Source organism: Tamandua tetradactyla, chromosome 9 (assembly GCF_023851605.1).
Source record: "Tamandua tetradactyla isolate mTamTet1 chromosome 9, mTamTet1.pri, whole genome shotgun sequence".
NCBI classification, from domain to species: Eukaryota; Metazoa; Chordata; class Mammalia; order Pilosa; family Myrmecophagidae; genus Tamandua; species Tamandua tetradactyla.
The window spans coordinates 17,769,284-17,791,284 of NC_135335.1; the positions used below are offsets into that span (position 1 = coordinate 17,769,284).

Here is a 22,001-nt window from a genome sequence, read left to right on the forward strand (position 1 = left end):
CCAAGCCTTCCTGTCACTCTCTTCTTCCTATAATTACAGAAACAGCAATCTCACCATAAGTACACTGGAGAAATGTTTAGATTCTGGCTTGTACACCTTTGTGAGAAGTAGAGTCAATTATTTCATTGTAAATATATTTCTACCATTTTATTCACTGATCATTTCTACAGAAGGCTGAGGTTTATAAAAACCACTGCATCTAAAGTTTAAGCAATTTGTTTATAAAGCCATTTTCTTTTACTGAGGCCCTTTTCCTCTTCATATTCTACTTGCATATATTTTATGACTTTTTTATGTGATTCATTTCATCTCTAAAAATTTTAAATATCAATTATAGGTACTGTGTATTTTGTGAAATACAAAAACCCTGATTTTTCCTTAATAGTTCTGCCGGTATGAGAGGATTGTGTACCCTTGAAATGACATGTTTTAATCCCAATCCATCTGGTGGAGACAGTTTCTTTTATTCCTTATTCAGCACTGTATGTTGGAAATTTGATTAGGTTATATCCATGAAGATGTAACATGCCCAATTGTGGGTATTAGCCTTTGATTAGAGGGAGATGTGACCCCATCCATTCCAGCTGGACTTTGATTAGTTTACTGGAATTCTGTAAAAAAGAAAACATTTTGGAGAGAGTCCCTAGGATCACAAGAACCACGAAAGCCCATGCAGCCAGAGACCTTTGGAGAGAAGAAAATGCCCACAGGGGAGCTTCATGAAACAAGAAGCCCGGAGAAAAAGCTAGCAGATGTCATTTTGGTCACCATATGCATTTCTAGTTGAGGGAGAAACCCTTTCTTGACTGAAGATCAACTCTTATCGGTGCCTTAATTTGGACGTTTTTATGGACTTGCTTAAATTGGGACATTTCCACGGCCTTAGAACTATAAACTTGCAACTCAAAAAATTCTCCCTTTTAAAGCCATTCTGATGATGTATTATATTCTGGCCATTAGCAAACTAGAACAATAGTTAAATATACACTCTTGCCATAATATTTGTAGATAAGATGTGTGTGCATAATGAGAAAAATGAAATCAATCATAATCTCAATGTGCAGGAATTACCATGTGGAAATCATGTACTTTTCCTTGATGTTAATGTGTACTTATTTGCTTATATATTTAATTCAACATGTTCTGTTTCAAAAACTGCATTTTGTGATCACGTATTTTCATGCTTTTCTTCACTATGTATTTTTTATTTTAATTATAGAAATTTTTGACTTAGAGAAAAATCATGATTAAAATACAGATTTCATCTATATATCACCCTATCATTAACAATTTGCATTATTGTGGTATACTTGCTACAATTGATAAAAGCATGTTTTTATAATTTTACTGTTCATTATAGTGCACCATAATGCTTTACAGTCCCATGAATATTTAAATTTTTGTTTTAGTAACATATATACAACCAAAATTTCACCTTTTAACCACATTCAAATATATATTTCAGTGATATAATTATGTTCGTAATGTTGTGCTAGCATCCCCACCATCCATTACCCAAATTTTTCCAAAATCTTAAATGCACACTCTGCATTTTAAGCATTAACACCCTGTCATGGTCAGGTTCATGTGCCACCTTGGTCAAGTGGTGGTGCCCAGTCATCTCATCAGGGAAGCACTGGCCTGTCTGTGGCCACAAAGACATTTGATGTACTTAAATCATGATTACATTGGCTGCATCCACAGCTGATTGTATTTGTAATCAGCTAAAGGGAGCGTATTCTGCCATGAGTGATGTCTAATGTAATCACCATAATGTTTTTAAGGAGGGTTCAGAAGAGATGGTCACTCTTCCTGTTTCTGCCGGTAAGCCTTCCTTGTAGAATTCATCCAGACCCTTCATTGGAGTTGCCAGATTCACAGCCTGCCCTACAGATTTTGGACTTTTCCATTCCCATGGTTGTACAGCCAGTCTCTCCTGAAAGTTCGTTAAGAAACTTCACTGGAATTACCAGCTTACAGACTGCCCTACACATCTTTGACTCTATATTCCCATGGTTACAAGAGACACTTTCATAAATAGTGTATCTATGGAAATATCCTGTTGACTTTGTTTCTCTAGAGAATCCTAGTTAATATACACCCTGTTCCCTATCCCTCCATGCACCCATGGTAAACTGTATTCTATGAGTTGCTTTTTCTAAATATTTCATATATTTGTTCCTTTCTGTCTGGCTTATTTCACTCAACATAGTTCGTCAAGTTTCACCCATGTATCAGAAATTCAGGTTTTATGACTAAATACTATTATATTGTGTCTACATATCATATTTTGTTTCTCCATTTATCAATTGATGGACCCTTGTGTTCCTGCCATCTTTTGACCATTGTGAATAATTCTGCTGTGAAAATCAGCGTGCAAATAATCTGAGTCTTTGATTTCAATATTTTCAGGTATATATCTAGAAATGGGGTTGCTGGGTCCTATGTGAATTCTATGCTTGACTTACTGAGGAACTGCCAAGTCATCTTCTGTAGTCCTTTGGTGGAATAAGTTTTAAATTTTGATGAAGTCCCATTTATCTTTTTATCTCTTCTTACTTCTGTCTGGATATTAATTCTAAAAAAACTATTGCTTAACACAAGTTCTTGAAGAAGTTGTCTTCTAGTAGTTTGATATTTCTGACTTTTATTTTTGAGTCTTTGCTCCATTTGTTGGCTCTTCATGATATGCTTTCTTTTTTATTTTAGAGATGTTATACATTTACATAACAAGCATGGATAAAATACTGGATTCACATACATACTCCAATGCACCAATAAAAACATGCATTTGTAGGGAACATTTGTAATAATTGATGATAATCCAGTTTTTAAATTTTACTATTAGTTAAGGTTCATGGTTTATCTTGTGGTTTACTCTATGTTTTGTGTTATTCCCGAGATTTTTCAAAACATTTTCACTTTGTTACCATAAGTACAATCTAACATTTAAAAAATCATAATCAGATATTTGTTTTAGTGCTGTTAATTGCTTTCATAATGTTGCACTACTATCAGCACCATCCATTAACAAAACATTTCCATCATCCCAAATAGGAATCCTTTACATTTTAAGCCTTAAATTCTCATTTCTTATCTCCTCCCCATCCTCTGGTAACCCTTTATCTAGATTCTGAATCTACGAGTTTACTTTGGGCAATTGTTTCAAATCAGTGAGATCATATATTAGTCTGGCTTTTGTGTCTGGCATAGTCTGCTCAACAAGCTACCTTAAAGGTTCATCCACGTTGTTGTATGCTTGTGGAATCCATTCCTTTTCATGGCAGAAAATATTTCATTGCATATTTATACCATACCCACATTTTATATTTCTGTTCATTGGTTGATAGACACGTGGGTTGTTTCCATCTTTTGACAACTGTGAATAATGGTGCTATGAACCTTGGTGTGAAAATATCTGTTTGAGTTCCTGCATCCAATTATTTTGGGTACATACCCATTAGTGGTATTGCTCAGTCATATGGTAGATCTATAGTTAGCTTTTGAGGAATTGCCAAACTGTGTTCTATGGTGGAAAGACCATTTTACATTTCTACCAGCAATGAATGAATGTTCCTATTTCTCTCTATCCTCTCCAACACTTTTTTCCCATTTATTTTTGTTTGTTTTGTTTTGTTTTGTTTTGCATTGGCAGGCACCGAGATTTGAAACCTGTTTTCTGGCATAACAGGCAAGAATTCTGCCACTGAGCCACTGTTATACTGCCCTCCATTTATTTTTAATAATAGTCATTCTCATATGAGTGAAATGGTATTTTTGTGGGTTTTGATTTGCTTTTCCCTGATGGGTAATTGTGTTGAGGATCTTTTCCTGTGTTGGCCATTAGCATACCTTTTTCAGCGTGTATCCCAGTCTTTTGCCCATTTTAAAATTAATTTTTGTCTTTTTATTAGGATGAAGAATTTCTTGATATATTCTGGATATTAAAATTTATTGGAGGTGTTTTCCAAATATTTTTTCCCATTGTGTAGGCTGTTGTTTTAATTTTGTGATGAAGTCCTTTGAGGTTCAGAAGTTTTTTAATCTGTTGAGGTCCCATTCATTTTTTTCTTTTGTTTCTTGTGCTTTGGGTGCAAGTTTTAATAAGCCATTGCTTAACATAGGTCCTGAAGATGCTTCTCCACATTTTCTTCTAGGAGTTTGTAGTACTGGCCCTTATATTTAGGCCTTTGTCCTTTTTTTTATTTTGGTAGATGATATGAGGCAAGGATCATTCTTCCTATTTTGCAAATGGAGATCCAGCTTTCACAGCATCATTTGTTGAAAAAATCATTTTCACAATGGTGTGACCTTTGACATCTTGTCAAAAATCAGTTGGTCACAGAAGTGAGGGTCATTTTATGAGCTCACACTTTGATTCCATTTGTCTCTATGTCTGTGCTTGCCATTCTGTGTGATTTATATGGGCTTTTAATAAATTTTAAGATCTGAAAGCGTGAGTCCTCCAACTCATTCTCCTTCTTTGAGATAGTTTTTGCTTTGGGATCTTTAACCCTTTCATAAAAATTTGATAGTTGGCTTTCCACTTGTGCAATAAAGGCTGTTGAAATTTTTATTGGGATTGCATTAAATTTATAAATTGTTTTTGGTGATATTCATATCATAATGATATTTAGTCTGTCTTCCTAGTTATACTTGGAATGCCCTTCAATTTATTTACGTATTCTTCGAGTTCTTTCTGCAATATTTTGCAGTTTTCTGTAGAACTAGTCCTTTACATTTTTGAATAGATTTCATCCTAATTATTTGATTCTTTTCACTGTTATTATGAATGGGTTTTTTTCTTTATTTCTACTTCCAATTGTTCATTACTTGTATTTAGAAACTGTACTGAGTTTTAGATATTAATAGTGTACCCCACCACTTTGCTGGGTCCATTTATTAGCTCTAAGAGATTTACTTTGGATTATTTTTTGTACACAGGATCACATTATCTGCAACTAGGAAATTTTTACTTCTTCTGCTCCTATTTGGCTGTGTTAAATTTCTTCTATCAACCAATTGCTCTGGCAAGAATCTTCACTAAAGTATTGAATAACAGTGGTGACCAAGGATATCCTTTTATTTTTTAAAATACCATTTTATTGAGATATATTCTCTTTCAATATAATCCATGCAAAATATACAATAAACATTCTGCATTGTTATCATATAGTGGTGCATTCACCACAATCAATTTTAGAGCATCTTGATTACTCCAAAATAATAAAAATAAAAAACAACAGCCGAAACATCCCATACCCATTATACCTCCTTCTTCCTTCCTTCCTTCCTTTCTTTCTTTCATTTCTTTCTACTTTATTACTCACATGTTCAATCACTGTATAAAGGGTGTGTCTGTCTCAAGATTTTCAAAGTCACATGATCACATCATAAACACTATATACTTATTCAATCATCATCAGGAATAAGAACTACTTGGTTATAGTTCCACATTTCCAAGTATTTCTCCAGCTATTCTAATACACTATAAAACAAAAAGAACATCTATATAATGCATAAGAATAACTTCCAGAATGACCTCTTGACTTGATTTGAAATCTGTTAGCCATTGAAATGTTATTTTGGTTCATTCTCTTTCCCATATTGGTCAAGAATGCTTTCTCAGTTCCATGATGCCAGGGCCGTGCTCATCTCTGTAAGTCATGGTGCCATGGTACCATGCTACCTGGGAGACTTGTATCACTGGGAGTCATATCTCTCATAGTGGAAGAGGTTAGTGAGTTTATTTGTAGACTTGGCTTAGAGAGACAACCGACATCTAAGCAACAAAAGAGATTCTGGGGTGGGGGACTCTTAGGTATAATTATAACTAGACTTAGCTTTTCCTTTGAAGAAATAATATTCATAAGGATAAATCCTGAAATTGGGTACTTAGCATATTAAATTAGGAGTCCTTAATTTTTGAGAGAGTATCAGGAATTCCTTAAGTAGGGAAGATTAATAGTTCCATATTTCCCCATTCCCTCAAGGGGATTTTGGAAATATTTTTAAAATTTTCTTCCCCAAATACTCTGTGTTGTACCAGGGTACTACATTAATATGTACAAAATAACAAGATCTTATTCCCTAATCTAGGTTCCATGTAATTATGTTCTTTAAATAAGCTGATCATACAGGCTACGTTAGATAGTGTGCTACAGAAAAATGTAGATTTTGTACCAAATAAAATCTCTTCCTTTGGTCTCCCACAGAAGTTGAAAATTTAAAATAGTCAATATCATCCTTTCACCTGTACTCTGATTTACCTTAGTCTATTTCATTCATATCTCTAACTGAGGTTTGATCTCTTTTAGCTTCTTATCAGTTGACATGTGGAGTAATACTGACTATCAGAGCTGTAGAAATCCAACTCTAAGTCTCGTTGTCACACAGATACCCAGGGTTTAATGGAACTACCAAGTTATACACAAAGAGCTCAGCATCTCAGAATTTAGACAACAGCTCTAGTAGATTTACTGTAGACTTTGCAGTTTTCTAAATATAGGATCATGTCATTTGTAAACAGTGTGTTTTAGTTCTTCCTGTCCAATTTATATTTTCTTTGCTTCTTTTTTTTTTCCCTAATTGCTCTAGCTAGAGCTTTCTGAACAGTGTTGAATAATAATGGTGATATTGGGTATCCTTGTCTTGTTTCAGATTTTATAGGGAAAGTTTTCAGACTTTCCTCATTTATTGTTGTTTTAGTTGTGGATTTTTCATGCATTGCCTTCATCATGTTGAGGAAGTTTCCTTTTATTTCTATCCTTTGAAATGTTTATATGAAGAAAGGATGCTGAATTTCTCAAATGCCTATTTTGCATCAGTTGAGCTGATTATGTAATTTTTCCCTTTAATTTATTGATGTGGCATATTATATTAATTTACTTTCTTGTAAATGGTAATTATGAGTTTTTAACTTAAGCCTTCAATATGTTGAAGAAATTTCACTCAATTCTTAGTTTAAAATATGTTCTTAAGAGGAAAGTGTGCTATGTTTTGTCAAATGCCCTTTCTGCATCAATTTAAGTGTTTATGTGCTTTATTCCTTCCATTCAATTAACATTGCATATTACATTATCTGATTTTCCTTTGTTGAACCATCCTTGCATACCTTTATTAAATCCCACAAGGTCATGGTGCATAATTATTTTCATGTACTGGTGGACTTGGTTTTTTTGCATTTTGTTGATGTTTGCATCTTTCATCATAGACGATATCCATCAGTAATTTTCTTTCCTTATGGTATCTTGTGAAGTTTTGATATTGTGCCAGTTTTAAAGTATTATGTACCCCTAGATAAGCCATGTTTTAAACGTGATTCAATCCTGTAGGGACAGCCATTTCTCTTAATCTTAACTCAATATTGTAAGGCAGAAACTTTTGGTTATATTATTTCATGAACATGTTACACACCCAATTGTGGGTGTGACCATTGATTATATGAAGATGTGACTCCAATCATTCCAGGTGGGTCTTGATTAATTTACTGGAATCCTTTGAAAGAGGAGCATTTTGGAGAGAAACTTCAGAGCTGACAGAAATGACAGAGGCAACAGAATCAACAGAGCCAACAGAAACAACAGAACTGACAGAGACTACAGAGAAGAACTGACACAGATGCCAACACTTGGAGAACAGAGACATACATATTTGGAGATGCTTGTAACCCAACAGATGTCGCCATGAGATGATAAGTAAGCCAAAATCTCGACAGAGCCAAGGGTAAAGAAGAGATGAAAGCCAACTTTCGAGAACCAATGTGAGGAACTCACACAGGAACAGAAGCTGAAGCCAATGGATACCAGAAACAAGGGACTAGCTCTTACCAGCCACATGGCTGACCACCCAACTGAAAGAGGTGGTCCTGACCTATTGGCCTTCCTTGAGTGAAGCTAACCTATTGTTGGTGTTTTAGTTTGGACAATTTTAAAGGCTTAGAATTGTAAACATATAATTTATTTAATTCCCCTTTATAAAGCCATCCAGTTATGGTATAATGCATTCTGGCAGCTTGCAAATTAACACATACATGAAGGTGATATTAGCCTCATAGAATGAGTTAGGCAGTGTTCACTCCTCGATAATTTTTTGCAGTGTTTGAGCAGGATTGGTGTCAAATCGTTTTGAAATATTGGTAAAATTGCCCAATGAAGCCATCTGGTCCTGGGGTTTTCTTTGTGGGATGTTTTTTGATTACTCATACAATCTCTGCTAGTTATTAGTTTGTTGATATCTTCTCTTCCTTCTTGAGTCAGTGTAGTAGTTTCTGTGTTTCTAAGAATTTCTTCATCTAGATTATGTAATTTATTGGTATACAGTTTTGTATAGTATCCTGTTCTATACCTTTTATTCAGTGGTGTTGGTAATGTTGCCCCCATTTTAATTTCTGATTTAATTATATATCTTTTCTCCTTTTCTTCATCAATGTGTCTATAGATTTTTCAACTTCATTAATTTTTCAAAGAACCAATATTTAACTTTGTGATTCTATTTTTCTTACTTCTTTAGCTTGTCTTTGCTTCCTTTGATTCTAATTTTCACTTCTCTTTCTAGATCCATCATTTGTCAGTTTAGATCTCTAGTTTGAGACATTTCTTCTTTATAATGTAAGCATGTAACAAGCTATTAATTCCTTCTTATCTCTGCCTTTGCCAAATCCAATAAGATTTTCTGTGTTATGTTTTCCTTTTAATTCACCTCAAGATACTTCATAATTTTCCTATTGATTTCTTCTTTGGCCCATTGTTTTTTTGGAGTCCATTGTTTATTATCCATGTATTTTTAAAATTTCCAATTCTCTGTCTTTAGTTAAATTCTAGATTCCTTCCATAATGGGTAGAGAAAATACATTGCATGCTTTCAATAATTTTCAATTTACTGGGACTTGGTTTGGAACTAAGTTGTGTTTATCATGTCTAATGATCCATGTGCACTAGAGAAGAATGTGTACTCTGTTGCTGTTTGAAGAAATGTTCTATAAATGTCTATTAGGTTTAGTGGGTTAGAGTATTGTTCAAATCATCTATTTGCTATTGATCTTCTGTATAGATGTTCTACCCATTATTGAAAATAGTGTTTTGAAGTTTTTCACTATTAATGTAGAACCATCTATTTTTCCTTCCATATCTGTCAATATTTTCTTCAGATATTTTGGGGTCTGCTGATAGGTGCATTTATATTTAAAATCTTTATGTTTACTTCTTTAATTACTTTTTTTAGTTTATAATGACTTTCTTTATCCCTTGTAATGTTTTCAGTCTTAAAGTCCCCCCAATATCATAAACTGAGGAGTTGAATGAACTTGCAAGTGGAATGAAGTATTAATTGGCCATAAATCTGAAAGTCTATTTCTGAGCTACCAGCCAAATTCCATTAATCAATACATCTATTTATCTGCCAGTACAATGCAATTTTGACTACTGTGGCTTTACAATATGCTTTAAAGTTAGGAAGCATGATACTTTCTACTTCATTCTTCTTTTTAAAGATGTTTCCGACTATTCAAGGTCCCTTTACCCTTCAAAAATTGATAATTAGCTTCTCTACTTCTGCAAAGTACTCTGTTGAAACTGTGATTTGTATTTCATTGAATTTGTAGATCAATTTGAGTAGAATTCACATCTTAACAGCATTTAGTCTTCAAATCCATGAACACAGAATGTGTTCAAAGAGTTGGAGCAGGAAGGTGTTAGTTCTTTCTTGAATGTTTGGTAAAAGTCACCAATGAAGCCATCCATTCCGGGTCTTTTCATTGTTGATAGTTTTTTTCAAATGTGATTTTATTGAGTTATATTCAGACACCTTATAACACATCCACAGTATACAACAGTTCACGATATCATCACATAGTTATACATTCTTCACCATGGCCAATTTCAGAAAGTTTGAATTACTTCAGAAGAAATTAAAAAAAAAAGAGAAACCCAAACATCCCACATCCAATATATACCCCTCTTATTTGCCTCTAGTATTGTATTCTACCCAATTTAAAGACAAACAATAATGGTAAGTTAACAAAGATGGTGTAGTGTTGTCAGAGATAGATGTGTAGATCAGTGGAACAGAATAAAACAGCCAGAAGTAGATCCATACAAACACAGGCAACTGACTTTTTCTCTACATAGCCATATAATCATTATCAAAGATCAGGACTACTGGATTACAGCTCAACCATTTCTGGTATATCTTTTGTTCTGGTTTGAAACCGCATGTACAACAGAAAGGCCGTGTTCTTCTAGTCAAATCTTGTGTGGGCAGACCTATTGTTGGGTGGGACCTTTTGATTAAACTATTTCCATGGAGTTGTGACCCTATCCACTCAAGGTGTGTCTTAATCCACTTACGGGATTTCTTTAAGAGAGAAACATTTGGAGAAAGCACAATATACTTGAAGAACTGGCAGAGACATTTGAAGATGCTAAGAGAGAAGCTGGGAGAGAATGACATTGGACATTGCCATGTGCCTTTACATGTGACAAAAACCCTAGAAATGATCAGTCTTTCTTGAGTGAATGTACCCTCTTTTTAATATCTTTTTAAATGGTATACTTTTAGTATGTTTATGAGTCTGTTTGAGCTGGTGTTTAGTGGCATTTAACGAAATTTTTGTATGCAGAGTAAAAAGATTTAGAACATAAACTGACACTAAGTAAATGAATATACTTTCTCTATGCTATGCAAAATAAAAGTCAAGTTTTTACATGTCATCACTCCTATGGGTGGGTCCACTCTCCTGGGCATGGTTTCTTTGCTTCAGACCCAAGCTTCCATGGTACTCACTCTGCAAACTCCAATTTGTCCCTTTTGTGTCCCCCTTTGTCCAGATTGCCAGTGGTTTCATTTACACCAACAGACATAGGTCTGTACAAATATTATGGAAATGCCCTCCAATAACACCAAGCAGAGGTCTGTTTATACTAAAGCAATATGAACCCTTTAGAAACAAATTTCTCACAAATTTTTATACATTTCTAAAGAATAGTGTTAAGATAAAACATACCTATGCCTGAATTGAAGGCCACATATGCTTTATTCATGTTGCACTATCTTCTTGTGCAATATGAGAACTCTCATATTCTCACCCAGGGGAGATACAATCTTCCTTCTCTCAGACCTGGTGATGTGCAAAATCATAAAGATTTGGCAAATGTTTCTATTACCACTTTATTTACAGCCCTTATTATTACCTCTTTATTTACAGCCCTTATTTTAACAGAATAAACCATGTGAGTTGTCCAAATTGAGGTCCAAGGCAATATTAAATATTCAGTGATTCCCCAAAATAAGCAAATGTAATGAACCCTGGTTTTTATCAGCGTTCTCAAGTCTTGGAAATCTGGCAAATCAATAGCCAGTTTTGTAAGATATCATCTTCTTCTTTTTAAACAGAAAGTTGAAATCACAAGCTTATTTCATGTTCAAATTACAGATTTCAGAAACTGGTCAGAGTCAAGAACCCCATTTATCCACAAACTCTTCTTTGTGGTTACTGGAAAATATCAGTATTAAAGTAATTCATTCAGTCAAATGTATCATTCTTTACAAATGTAAATATCTAGAACACCGAACACGCAACACAGACAACAAGAAATAATTATACCATTTTTCCTTGCTGTTTCTTAGTCCCTGCAGCATTGAATATTCAGTACATCTATTCAGTGACAATATGGAAATGTATTATTACACATTAAAATTTATCTCCTCGTACAAACTTTGCACAGAAATTTGAAATATCAGAAATGATCTGTTAGTGTGATGCCATCAGCAATGTCAGCTAAGCTTACATTTTCTGGTTTCAATGAGAAGCAAAATAGAGGTTAGAGGGCCAAAATACCAGATTTTACTACAGGATGTGAGATGGGCTTGGAATCAACTCTCATCAGAATTCCCAATGAGTTACACATATGAAGATTAAATCATCAGACTCAGAATAAATGACAATGAAGGACCATACCCCTCTTTCCATTCTTTTAAATTATTCAAATCACATTCCGCTCCTTATGCTTGGGCTAATCAATAGGTGGACATGATAAAAAAACTTTAGATGATTACCACTAAGAGAATCTTAGGCAAACCTTAGGTGTCAAATATTGGTTTTTCCAGGAATCACAACCAGGCCAATAAAATGACATCCCCTTCCTCTGTTCATTCTCTTCAGCTCAGAAACACAGAAAAATTAATGGCCACCATATGTCTGCATTATGCTGCATTAGAATATTTAGGAGACAAGACTTCTAGACCCTTGTGGGACTTTGGCAATACCAATTCCTAATTACGAGGCCTGATATTGAGACCTAAGAGGGGATAAAGAGGAAAAGAACTTCTAAACCTTGGGTTTCCCAAATACTTGTGGTTATATTAATACATCTATTTCATTACCCAGAAATAGGGTAAACATAATGAACCTTTGAGACTTAAAGATGAAGTTTTTCTGTGATATTACCTCATATTTTTGTCCTTAATGGCATATTAACTGTTTCAAATTGTGTCCTTATATATAAGCTTTGTGAATTTCATTAATTTCTATTTGTATGCATACTATTTTGGGTTCAGGTGATTGCTCTTGACTTGCCAAATCTATCACTCATCTCACAACTATGATCTTAGAAGCATCCTCTCTTCTTTTGCAACCTCTTCAAAGCATCTTTAATGTCTCTGTTCCTCAGACTGTAAATCACTGGATTTAACATGGGAATTACCACAGTGTATAAGACTGATGCAATCCTGTCAAAGCTGGAAGAACCACTGGTGCTGGAACTCAAATAGACATAGATAACTGATGTGTAGAAGAGGGAAACAGCTGTCATGTGAGAAGCACAGATGTTGAAAACCTTAGACCTGCCTTTAGCTGAAGTGATCTTCATGATGGACATAACAATGTAGATATAAGATATCAGTATAATTAGAACATTTATTATCCCATAGGTCATCGATAATATAGCAAGAATGACTTGTGCAAAAAAAGTGTCTGTGCAGGACAAGTTTAACAATTGAGGCATGTCACAGAAGAAGTGGTTGATAACATTAGGACCACAGAAATGGAGCTGAAGCAAGGCACACAACTGGGATAAAGAACCACAGAGTCCAGCCAAATAGGCTCCAAGTGCCATCCAACCGCAGAGGCTGGGTGACATGATGGATGAATAAAGCAATGGCTTACAAATGGCAGCATATCGGTCATAAGCCATGGCAGTCAGGAGACAAGCATCGCTCAGTCCCATGGTTGAAAAGATGAAATACTGAACCATGCAGCCCAAAAATGTAACTGTTTGCTGCTTCTGGAAAAAGGTGAGGAGCATTCTTGGGGTTGTGGAAGTAATATAACAAATATCTATGAAGGACAGGTTACTGAGGAAGAAATACATGGGTGTGTGTAGGTGGGAATCCATCCTTATTAAGATGATGAGACACAAGTTCCAGGTCACAGTTGTGATGTAGGTCACCAGGAATATAACAAAGAGTGCTGCTAAGATCCTGGGAAAATCTGAGAATCCCAGGAGGATGAAATAGGTGATCTCTGTACTATTTCCTTCTAGAGTCATTAACTCAGTGCTTCCAAAATCCGAAAGAAAACAACGAAATAATTGCTGAGTCAGGTACTATGACTGCACCATTTTTGCATGTGTTAAGCTTCTCCTCAATTTATCTCTTGAAAATAAATACCTTGATGGTGTTCTGATGAGAAGAATCCATCTTTTAATTTCAAAGTAGTCAAGAAGTCACTATTCAGCACTTTAAGAGTCAAAAATAATTTATGTGCTCCTATAGAATTAAGAGTAATATTGAAGAACTGGGATTGAAGCTTAAAAAAACTCTTCTATTAGAAATGCTATGATTATTAAACATAAGGTAGAGATCTTTGGTTAAATTAAATGCTTTTATAGAACTCTAAATCAAAATACAACTGTTATTTTATCATCATACCTGTATAAGTGGCATCTTCCTAGAATAATTTTGAAATAGACCTGCTTTCCTAGATTTTCAATGATATTTCTAAAATGTTTTTTTTTATTCTTGAGAATATTGTAGTCCCACTTTATGGTAACTTTCCAAACCTCTACAAGTATATTTAATGCAACATCTGTAAACTGGCCTGAAAAATAACATCATAAATTTTAATTCTGATAAATTACCAGGACCATGTGTACCTGGTAAATTTATTGAACCAGTCCCCTATGGTGGACTTAATATTAAGCATTCTAAAGATGCATGAGTTTAGTTCACTATTGGCCTGAACTATTGTCTGAATGTTAGGGCAATTGCCTTTGGAAAATAGCAAAGAACTGCAGTTAAGTTGAGTTTGGGGTCATATGCTCTCTCTTTATGAAAGTGTCCCTGAGACCTAAACATGCTAAAAACAGGTTTACTCATAATAAAGTGAAGCCTATAAGATCCCTTGAAGTACAAAGTTATGAGAGAGTTTTAAGAAGAAATGATTCAAGTGATCCAACACAGTTCAATACATCATAACAGTTCAACTGTAGTTGGCTTAGAGAACCCCATGGCTGACAATTTCAACTGTGCTAGGATTAATAGTGATCAACCAGATGAAAATGAGTCAAACTGTTAAGTAATTACTTACTCTAAAATTTTCACCTTTAAATATAATTCAATGAGAGAGGAAGCCATCATTAAATGAAGTCCATGTACCCAAACATACCCAGAAGAGTGAGGAGCTGTGGATTGTTTTTGTCATTCATGATGAAATGTATCCAAGAATTTCTGTTAAAATGTGGTGGGTAAGAGGGAAAAGAAATAAAGATCTGTATACACTCACTCTCTTTGATTAATTCCTTTCATGTTTCACCGTGCAATCTGGAGAAGAAAACATAGCTGAAATGAAAAGCATATAGAAATTTTACTATAGTAAAATGCATATCTGATACCTCTTGCAAGCCTGATGGGATAGGGACATTGTGAATTTTCTAGCATGTACCAGATTTAAAGTGAGGTAAAGAAACCCAGGGGATTTTTCTTAATGAATAAGAGCGATGTAAGCAAAGGCAGATAAGAAGGGACAGTTGGACCAACACTACCTGTGCTTGGAGTGGGCATCTCTGATACCTGTGTTCCTCAGTCTATTGTCTCCAGATCCCCAGGGTCTTTAAACATGACACTGGAGAGATATGTAAAGACTTTGAAAAGACCTAATGAAATCGTACATGACTACTTTCTTCTATCATTAGATAACATTATGTGAACAGTGACTCAGTTTGTCTCTTGTACACAAAAATTATGAAGTCCAAATTGTGTCCTTAAATGGAAATCAAATTATTATTATTTCAAAAACAAAATCCTCAGGGGCAAAAATTAAGTTAGAAGAGCAGGAGATGTTGGGAAACATAGAAATGCATTTTAAAAATATCTTTTCTCTTAAACCCAGAAAATTATTTTTGATTTAGCTCAACTTTTACAGTATGTCAGGTTTTACAGCATCATTTCATTTAATTCTAGAGGCTCCCATTTCCTGTTTACAGGTTAAAAAACAGATAGAAACAGAGTTCAAGGTCACATTCTTAAGAAATTGCAGAACTAGTATTCCAGCCCCTATCTGACCTCAGAGTATCACCTGAAATTTTATATTGATGTTATTCTTTTCATCAAAGTTTGGAATAAAAAAAAATTCTTAGAGAATTAAGTTAAGGACATTAACAGAACATGAGTAATAGTTCTCAGAAGAGTGTGTGGAGGTGAGGATTCCACAAAAAATAATTAAACTAGAGATTGTTGATCAGAAACTGTGCTCCACATAGATTCTAATGGAAGATGATGAGACGATGTAGAATCCTCTGGCCTCACTAGCTCCTGCCTTCTGAATTTAATCCAGAGCCCACAAGAATGCAGGGTTCTTTACAAAATTATAATTTCTCATTTCTTTTCCAAAGGAATTTTCCATGTGGGCCTTACTGCACCCCAATATCTGCCATTTTGGCATGAAAATAGCTGTCCTATAACAAATAAGAGCAGGAGAGATTCGCACAAAGAAGGATTCTCTTAAATGCATGGCTAAGAACAAAGGTGAGAGGAGGAAAGGCAATTAGAGAGAATATACTCCCCAGACAATTTCTTTCTGGTTTCAGAGTTGTCATGGAGATTTCTCCCCACAGGTTTCATACCCCACTTGCCATGTCCCTGCTGGATCCTTCCCTCACTTCCCTGTGCTTCCATCATGTTTGTGGGCTTTTCTTTGTTATTTTGAAGTCATTTGCACTAGAAATAGCCTATAGATAGTCTAGCTCAATACCCTCAATTTTAAAGAGAGGGATTTGAAGCCAGAGAAGCTATGGGGTTTGCTCAGGATGACATATATATTATTATATGATATATGATAATATATTATTATATTGTATGTAATTTCACTGTTTACAAAACACTTTTACTTTAAACTGATACATACAAATATCTTCTCATGTACCTTACTTGATTCACTCATCACATCAGCCTGTAGACCATAAAGGACATTACCTGTTGTGCATTAATGAGGAAATTGAGGAACTAAGAAACAAAAATAGGATAGTACTTGTATGTTCTCTCTAAGAAGGACTGTAATGATTTAATCATTTCAAATGACCAGCTTCTTTACCAACTTTTGAAGAAATAACACTGAGTATGATATTTACGCACAGTGGAAGAACAACGAAGGGAATCCATTTGGTCAGTAAGACCATTTATGTTCCAAAAATCAAACTCTGTGAGATTTGAGTTAGATCGTTGCCTATACTAAAAAACTTGGTAAGCCTCAATACGCTCTATGTTACACTTGTAAATGGGATAATTTATTACCTGCAAGATTCTCATGGGAATAACAAATCATCAAATATATGCAATAAAAGCATATATAGCATCCAGTGTTGTTAAAAAAAACATATAACACATAAAATGTTGTAAAAATGATGAGGATATATGCATGAAACCTGGACCATGATCTCCAGCATGGTAAAAATAGATTTGTCAAAAAGTTTTAAGTTCTGGTCACTGACTCTGAATTTCCGTTTTGTCCCCAGTTACGGTGGCTCTGCTGCTCTGTTCTCAAACTTAAGGCATTAGATATTCTAGAGGGTTTGGAACTCTGGAGCCCATTTTCTGTTTCATTAGACATGCCTCAACATCCTTCTTGAGGTCTGGCACAGCTCAGAGGTGCTACTTTGGGGCATGCTCCAGACAACGTATACTCTGAAATATCTAAACTTTGACTTCTCCCTAGCTTTTCAAAATCTCCCTAAACCTTGACTTCAAAGGTACCCACTTTCAACTATGCTTTCTGTTTCCCATCTCTTTCTCAGAATTTCTTTTTCTTCCATAGGTTCAAGGTGTAAAGTAGAGAAAACAATGTACCTTGGGACTAATCACTCCAAGTCTTCCTCTTCCTCCACATTACCCATTTTTCTCTCTCTCTCTCTCACCCTATCTCTTTCATTTTCAGATTAATGAATAGACAATTGCTTTTAGTTTTCAATATATTTAATTTTAATCATGATTCTAATTTATTGGAATATACAAACTGTTTAACAATAAAAGAATATAGAAGAAATAAAGAAAATCAGGAATGGAAAGAACACATTACTTGGCACTCTGGGTTCCTCTTAGTTCTATATATACAATATTTACCAGTGTTACTCTTTTCAGAGCATTGTCTCCCTTCGAATTTTATCTACCTTGGTTAATCTCTAAGAGACAGGTCATTTGAATTGTATACAATGTCAGTGTCACTGCCTCAGACAGATGGTATTAACCAATCATGATGGTACCAGGAATCACGGAAAACAGGTTTTCACTTTTGGTCTTTGCTTAGCTGTTCATGTAACCTGAAAAAGTCAAATGCACATTCTTACTTCCATCTTCCTGAGAGGGAAAATACAACTCACTTAAGTAATATTTTTACTGAGATAAATTTTCACACTCTTTATTACCCTTTATTGCCCTCTCCTTATTAAACAAACTGTAGGTCAGAGGGTTTAACATAAAGATAAGGATGACATGGAATACTGAGAAAACATGTAATACTCCACAGTGTGCCTAGAGGTGGGATGCATGTACACAGAGAAGGCTGAGTTATAGGAGGCTGCCACAGCTGCCAGGTGGGAGACATAGGTGTTGAGAGTCTTGGTATGAAATTACTAAAGAAATTTGTAGGATGAAGTGTATAATTGCTGTTCTCCTTTGGTCACTATTTCCTTTCAAAATCTGAGGGACACAAGATCCTTGACTCTCCTAAATGAAACTGCTTGCTACATATTCACATAATTTTACTGGATTTTGAGTCACACTGAAGTTTGTCCAAGGTTCCATGTTAAAGACTTCTTCTTAAATTTATTGGAGTTCAGGATATTTGTTAATTGGCATGAGGATTGGGGTACTGGGGAAGGACTTAAGGGTGATCTTTTCTTACTTTTACATTATGGTCTATTCAGGGAAGGGAAAGCACTATGTCTTCAGAATAAATGTTAAGTCATTAGAAGTATATTTTTCCATTTGGCAGTATACTCCCTTCGAGATGGTTCAGCTGCTATTCTCTCTGTGGAATCACTATAATAATTCCCAATAGAAACAAATATTTATTTAGACGAACCAAAATTAGGAAGAAAATCCTGGGGATTCTTGAAAAAGAAAAAAAAACTTGCTCTGAAAAATTAACCTGGTAGTTGTTATTAGGATAGAAAAGAAATTTGGAAATTTTCCTAGATCAAGGCTAGAACATTATTGCAATAAAATATGTCTATGAACTACAAATACTTGTCAAGATTAGCCATCAAAAATGTCTTCCTTCTCTCTAACCATTTCCAGTAACAACTTTTATCATTTACAATTTTCAGACACTGTTTACTTTGTATTCTTGCCCTAAAAGATATCCCATAATCAATAATGCCATGAGAATATTCTCATCTTCTATCTATTTAGTGTGTCTTTGATTTCCTTGTTTCTTAGGCTATAGATAATGGGATACAATATGGGGATCACCACATTGTACACAGCAGAAGCCAGCTTCTTTTGGTAAGGAAAATCATCTGAGATAGGACACAAAGATGCCAGAGCCATAATAGATGACCTATGGCTTCTCACCTAACATGGCCTTGGCACTTGGACCTTTCTCCAGCTGAACTGATCTTCAGAATGGTGACAATGATATGACCATAGGATGTCATGATAACCAGGACAGATGCAAATCCAAAGACCACTGTGATCACCGAGATGATGACTTGTAAGACAAATGTGTCAGAGATGATGACTTGTAAGACAAATGTGTCAGAGCAGAACAGGGTCATTAGTTGAGGCAGGTCATGGAAGAAGTGGTTGAATGACATTTGGCCCATAGCAATGGAGCCAAAGTAAGCCACACACTTGCATTATTGAGCTAAAGAATCCAGTTATAAAAGATCCTGCCACCGTTTGCACACAGAGGGTGGGAGACGTGATGGCTGTATAGACAGAGTTACAAATGGCAGCATTTCAGTCATGAGCCATAGCTGCAGACAGAACTCAGTCAGAGCCACATTTGCAAAGAAATGTACTGCATGGCACATCCCATAAGGGAGATGGATTTCTACTCCTGAAAGATGTCTGAGGGCATTTTGGCTGTTGTGGTGGAAACATAGCAGATATCTAAGAAGGAAAGTTTATTGAAGAAGGAGTACATGGGTGTGGGCAGGTGAGAATCCATCTTGAGAAGGATGATGAAACCCAGGTTCCAGGACATTGTCATGAGGTAGATCCCAGGGAATGTTGAAAAGAGGACAACTGAGAGCTTTGGAAGTTCAGAGAATCCCAAGAGTGTCAATCTATTAACTGTAATGCTGTTGCCTTCTTCAGCCATTGCCATGTTACTCCTGAAATATTATGGAAAGAGGAAAATAAATTCCTTGTAATTCCACTTTGCTCAGACTATTAAAACTAAATGTATATATTTATCACATAACAAATTTGGGGGCACTGTAAGAGCCTGAAATAAGAATTATTGCGTCTTATACTTAGCTTTTATAGTCAATTAGAATAAAGAATCCCATCTAAATCACATAGAAACCTTTCTGGATCTCCTGAACTTCAGAAATTAAATGGGAGGAAAAGTCCTTAAAATGTAGGATGGGGGAGAGTGAAAGATCTTTGTATGCATACATAACCCTTTTGTAAAAATTTTACTAGTGAGTATAAATTAGAATTAGAGCATTTTGTTCAACAAATCATTAACACAAAATATTTCTGCTGAAAATAGATTGCTGTTACACTAAAGGAAAGTTGGTTTCAGGTTTTGAAGATTAGATCTTGTGCCATAAATGCAGCTGAACCAAACATAAACTTTAGTTTTCAAATTAATGCCATCAAAAGAATGAATAAAGTAGAAAATAACCATGTATGATAATCAAATATGATATCCACAATTATATACTTTTCTTTGCACAGAGGCTATGTATTTTGGGTGTTTTTTTAAAGAGGAGACGTTTAAAATTGCACAGTTGACATTTTCTATCAATCATCAGTGTACTAAGATTGTTTATCAGTAAACACTTAAATTTCTTAAAATTATATACTTAATACAGCAGAGAAACTGGATTGTTTTTGTTTAAAAAATTGCTTCCATTTGAAATACTGTCACAAAAATTGGGAGGTAATTCTCATGCATATGATATTCTTAGAGGTAATAATGCATGATCTTATTTTAACCTTTCAATGATGTATTTGACATTTAAATATGTACAGTATTAAAGGATTCATCTCCTTAAAAGTTGTCCTATGAACATCACTGTATAATTTTCTTTTGTCAGAAACATTTGGAATAAATGGTGCCACTTGCATCAGGATTTTCTTCAGTGTCATTTAGGAAACAATTGTGTTTACTCTTTTCAATTAGTTGATGTTCCAAGGTCTTCTACTTGTATAATGAAACAGTATACTTTATGGTTGTAACATTTTAAATTTGTGGAAGATTCTTCTGAACCCAGTCAAGCAAAATTAGATGAAAGGTCCTACAGAAATGTATTTCTTTTAAGAGAGAAAAACAACATTTTCAAGCTAAACAGTTTAATCTGCCATAGATAATTATGTCTACTCTCTCAGCCCTCCAAAGCTTGCAGTGTTGACACCATCTGTGCTTTTTGTGTAGTAGTTGGATAAAATTGAGTAGCTAAACTTTTCAGTCACATGTGCCTCCCAAATAGAAAACAGAAAACACGAGTTATTGTAAATGAAGACTTGAATACATGATGTAGAAACTGTCCTGTTTGCTTTGCGAACAGGGGACATTTTATAACCAAGCACCTGCCACTTCAGTTTCCTGCTGAACATCATTGTTTAAAATAGCACCACTGAATGGGGGCAAATGATTGTTGTACACACTTTCAATTACTTTACAATGTCTCATTTGAGATAATTAGTGTAATAATTGGCTTTCTTTTACACTGGGAAACATCAAGTAAACATGAGAATAAAAAAATATTCATTCTGGTTTGCTAGCTGATGGGATGTGATATACCAGAAACAGAATGGCTTTTAAAAGGGGCATTTATTAAATTGCAAGTTCACAGTTCTAAGGCATGCAAATATCCCAATTAAAGTAAGTCAATAAAAGTGTCCTAATTAAGGTACCAACAAGAGGTTACCTTCACTCAAGAAAGGCTGATAAAATTCACAGTTTCCCTCTCAACTGGAAAGACACATGGTGAACATAACATTTCCTAACTTTCTCTCCAGGATTCTTATTTCATGAAGCTCCCCTGGGGGCATTTTCCTTCTTCATCTCCAAAGGTCTCTGGCTGGGTGGGCTCTCCCAGTTCTCATGGCTCTGTTGCTTTCTCCAAAATGCTCCCTCTTTTAAAGGATTCCAGAAAACTAATCAAAGGTTAATATCCAGAACTGGGCATGTCACATATCCACTGAAATAATCTAATCAAGTTTACAACCTGCATTGATGAATAGGGATTAAAATAAATGGCTGTCTCCACAAGATGAATCAGGATTAAAACAGGGCCTTTCTAAGGCTACATAAACCTGTCAAACTGGCATTGAAT

The 22,001-nt window shown here is 34.9% G+C and overlaps 1 protein-coding gene and 1 pseudogene across 1 annotated transcript; both read right to left on the reverse strand.

Moving 5' to 3' along the window:
- Window positions 1–12,605: 12,605 nt before the first annotated feature.
- LOC143645550 (olfactory receptor 5AN1-like) lies at window positions 12,606–13,544 on the reverse strand. Its single transcript, XM_077114845.1, has one exon. It carries the CDS (start codon window positions 13,542–13,544, stop codon window positions 12,606–12,608), a length of 939 nt encoding a protein of 312 aa, XP_076970960.1.
- Window positions 13,545–18,888: 5,344 nt separating this feature from the next.
- LOC143645551 (olfactory receptor 5AN6-like) lies at window positions 18,889–19,819 on the reverse strand (annotated as a pseudogene).
- Between the last annotated feature and the right edge of the window lie 2,182 nt (window positions 19,820–22,001).

Bases quoted from the DNA above. Each gene is read 5' to 3' on its own strand.
- LOC143645550 (XM_077114845.1), bottom strand. From the start codon at position 13,544: ATGACTCTAGAAGGAAATAGTACAGAGATCACCTATTTCATCCTCCTG.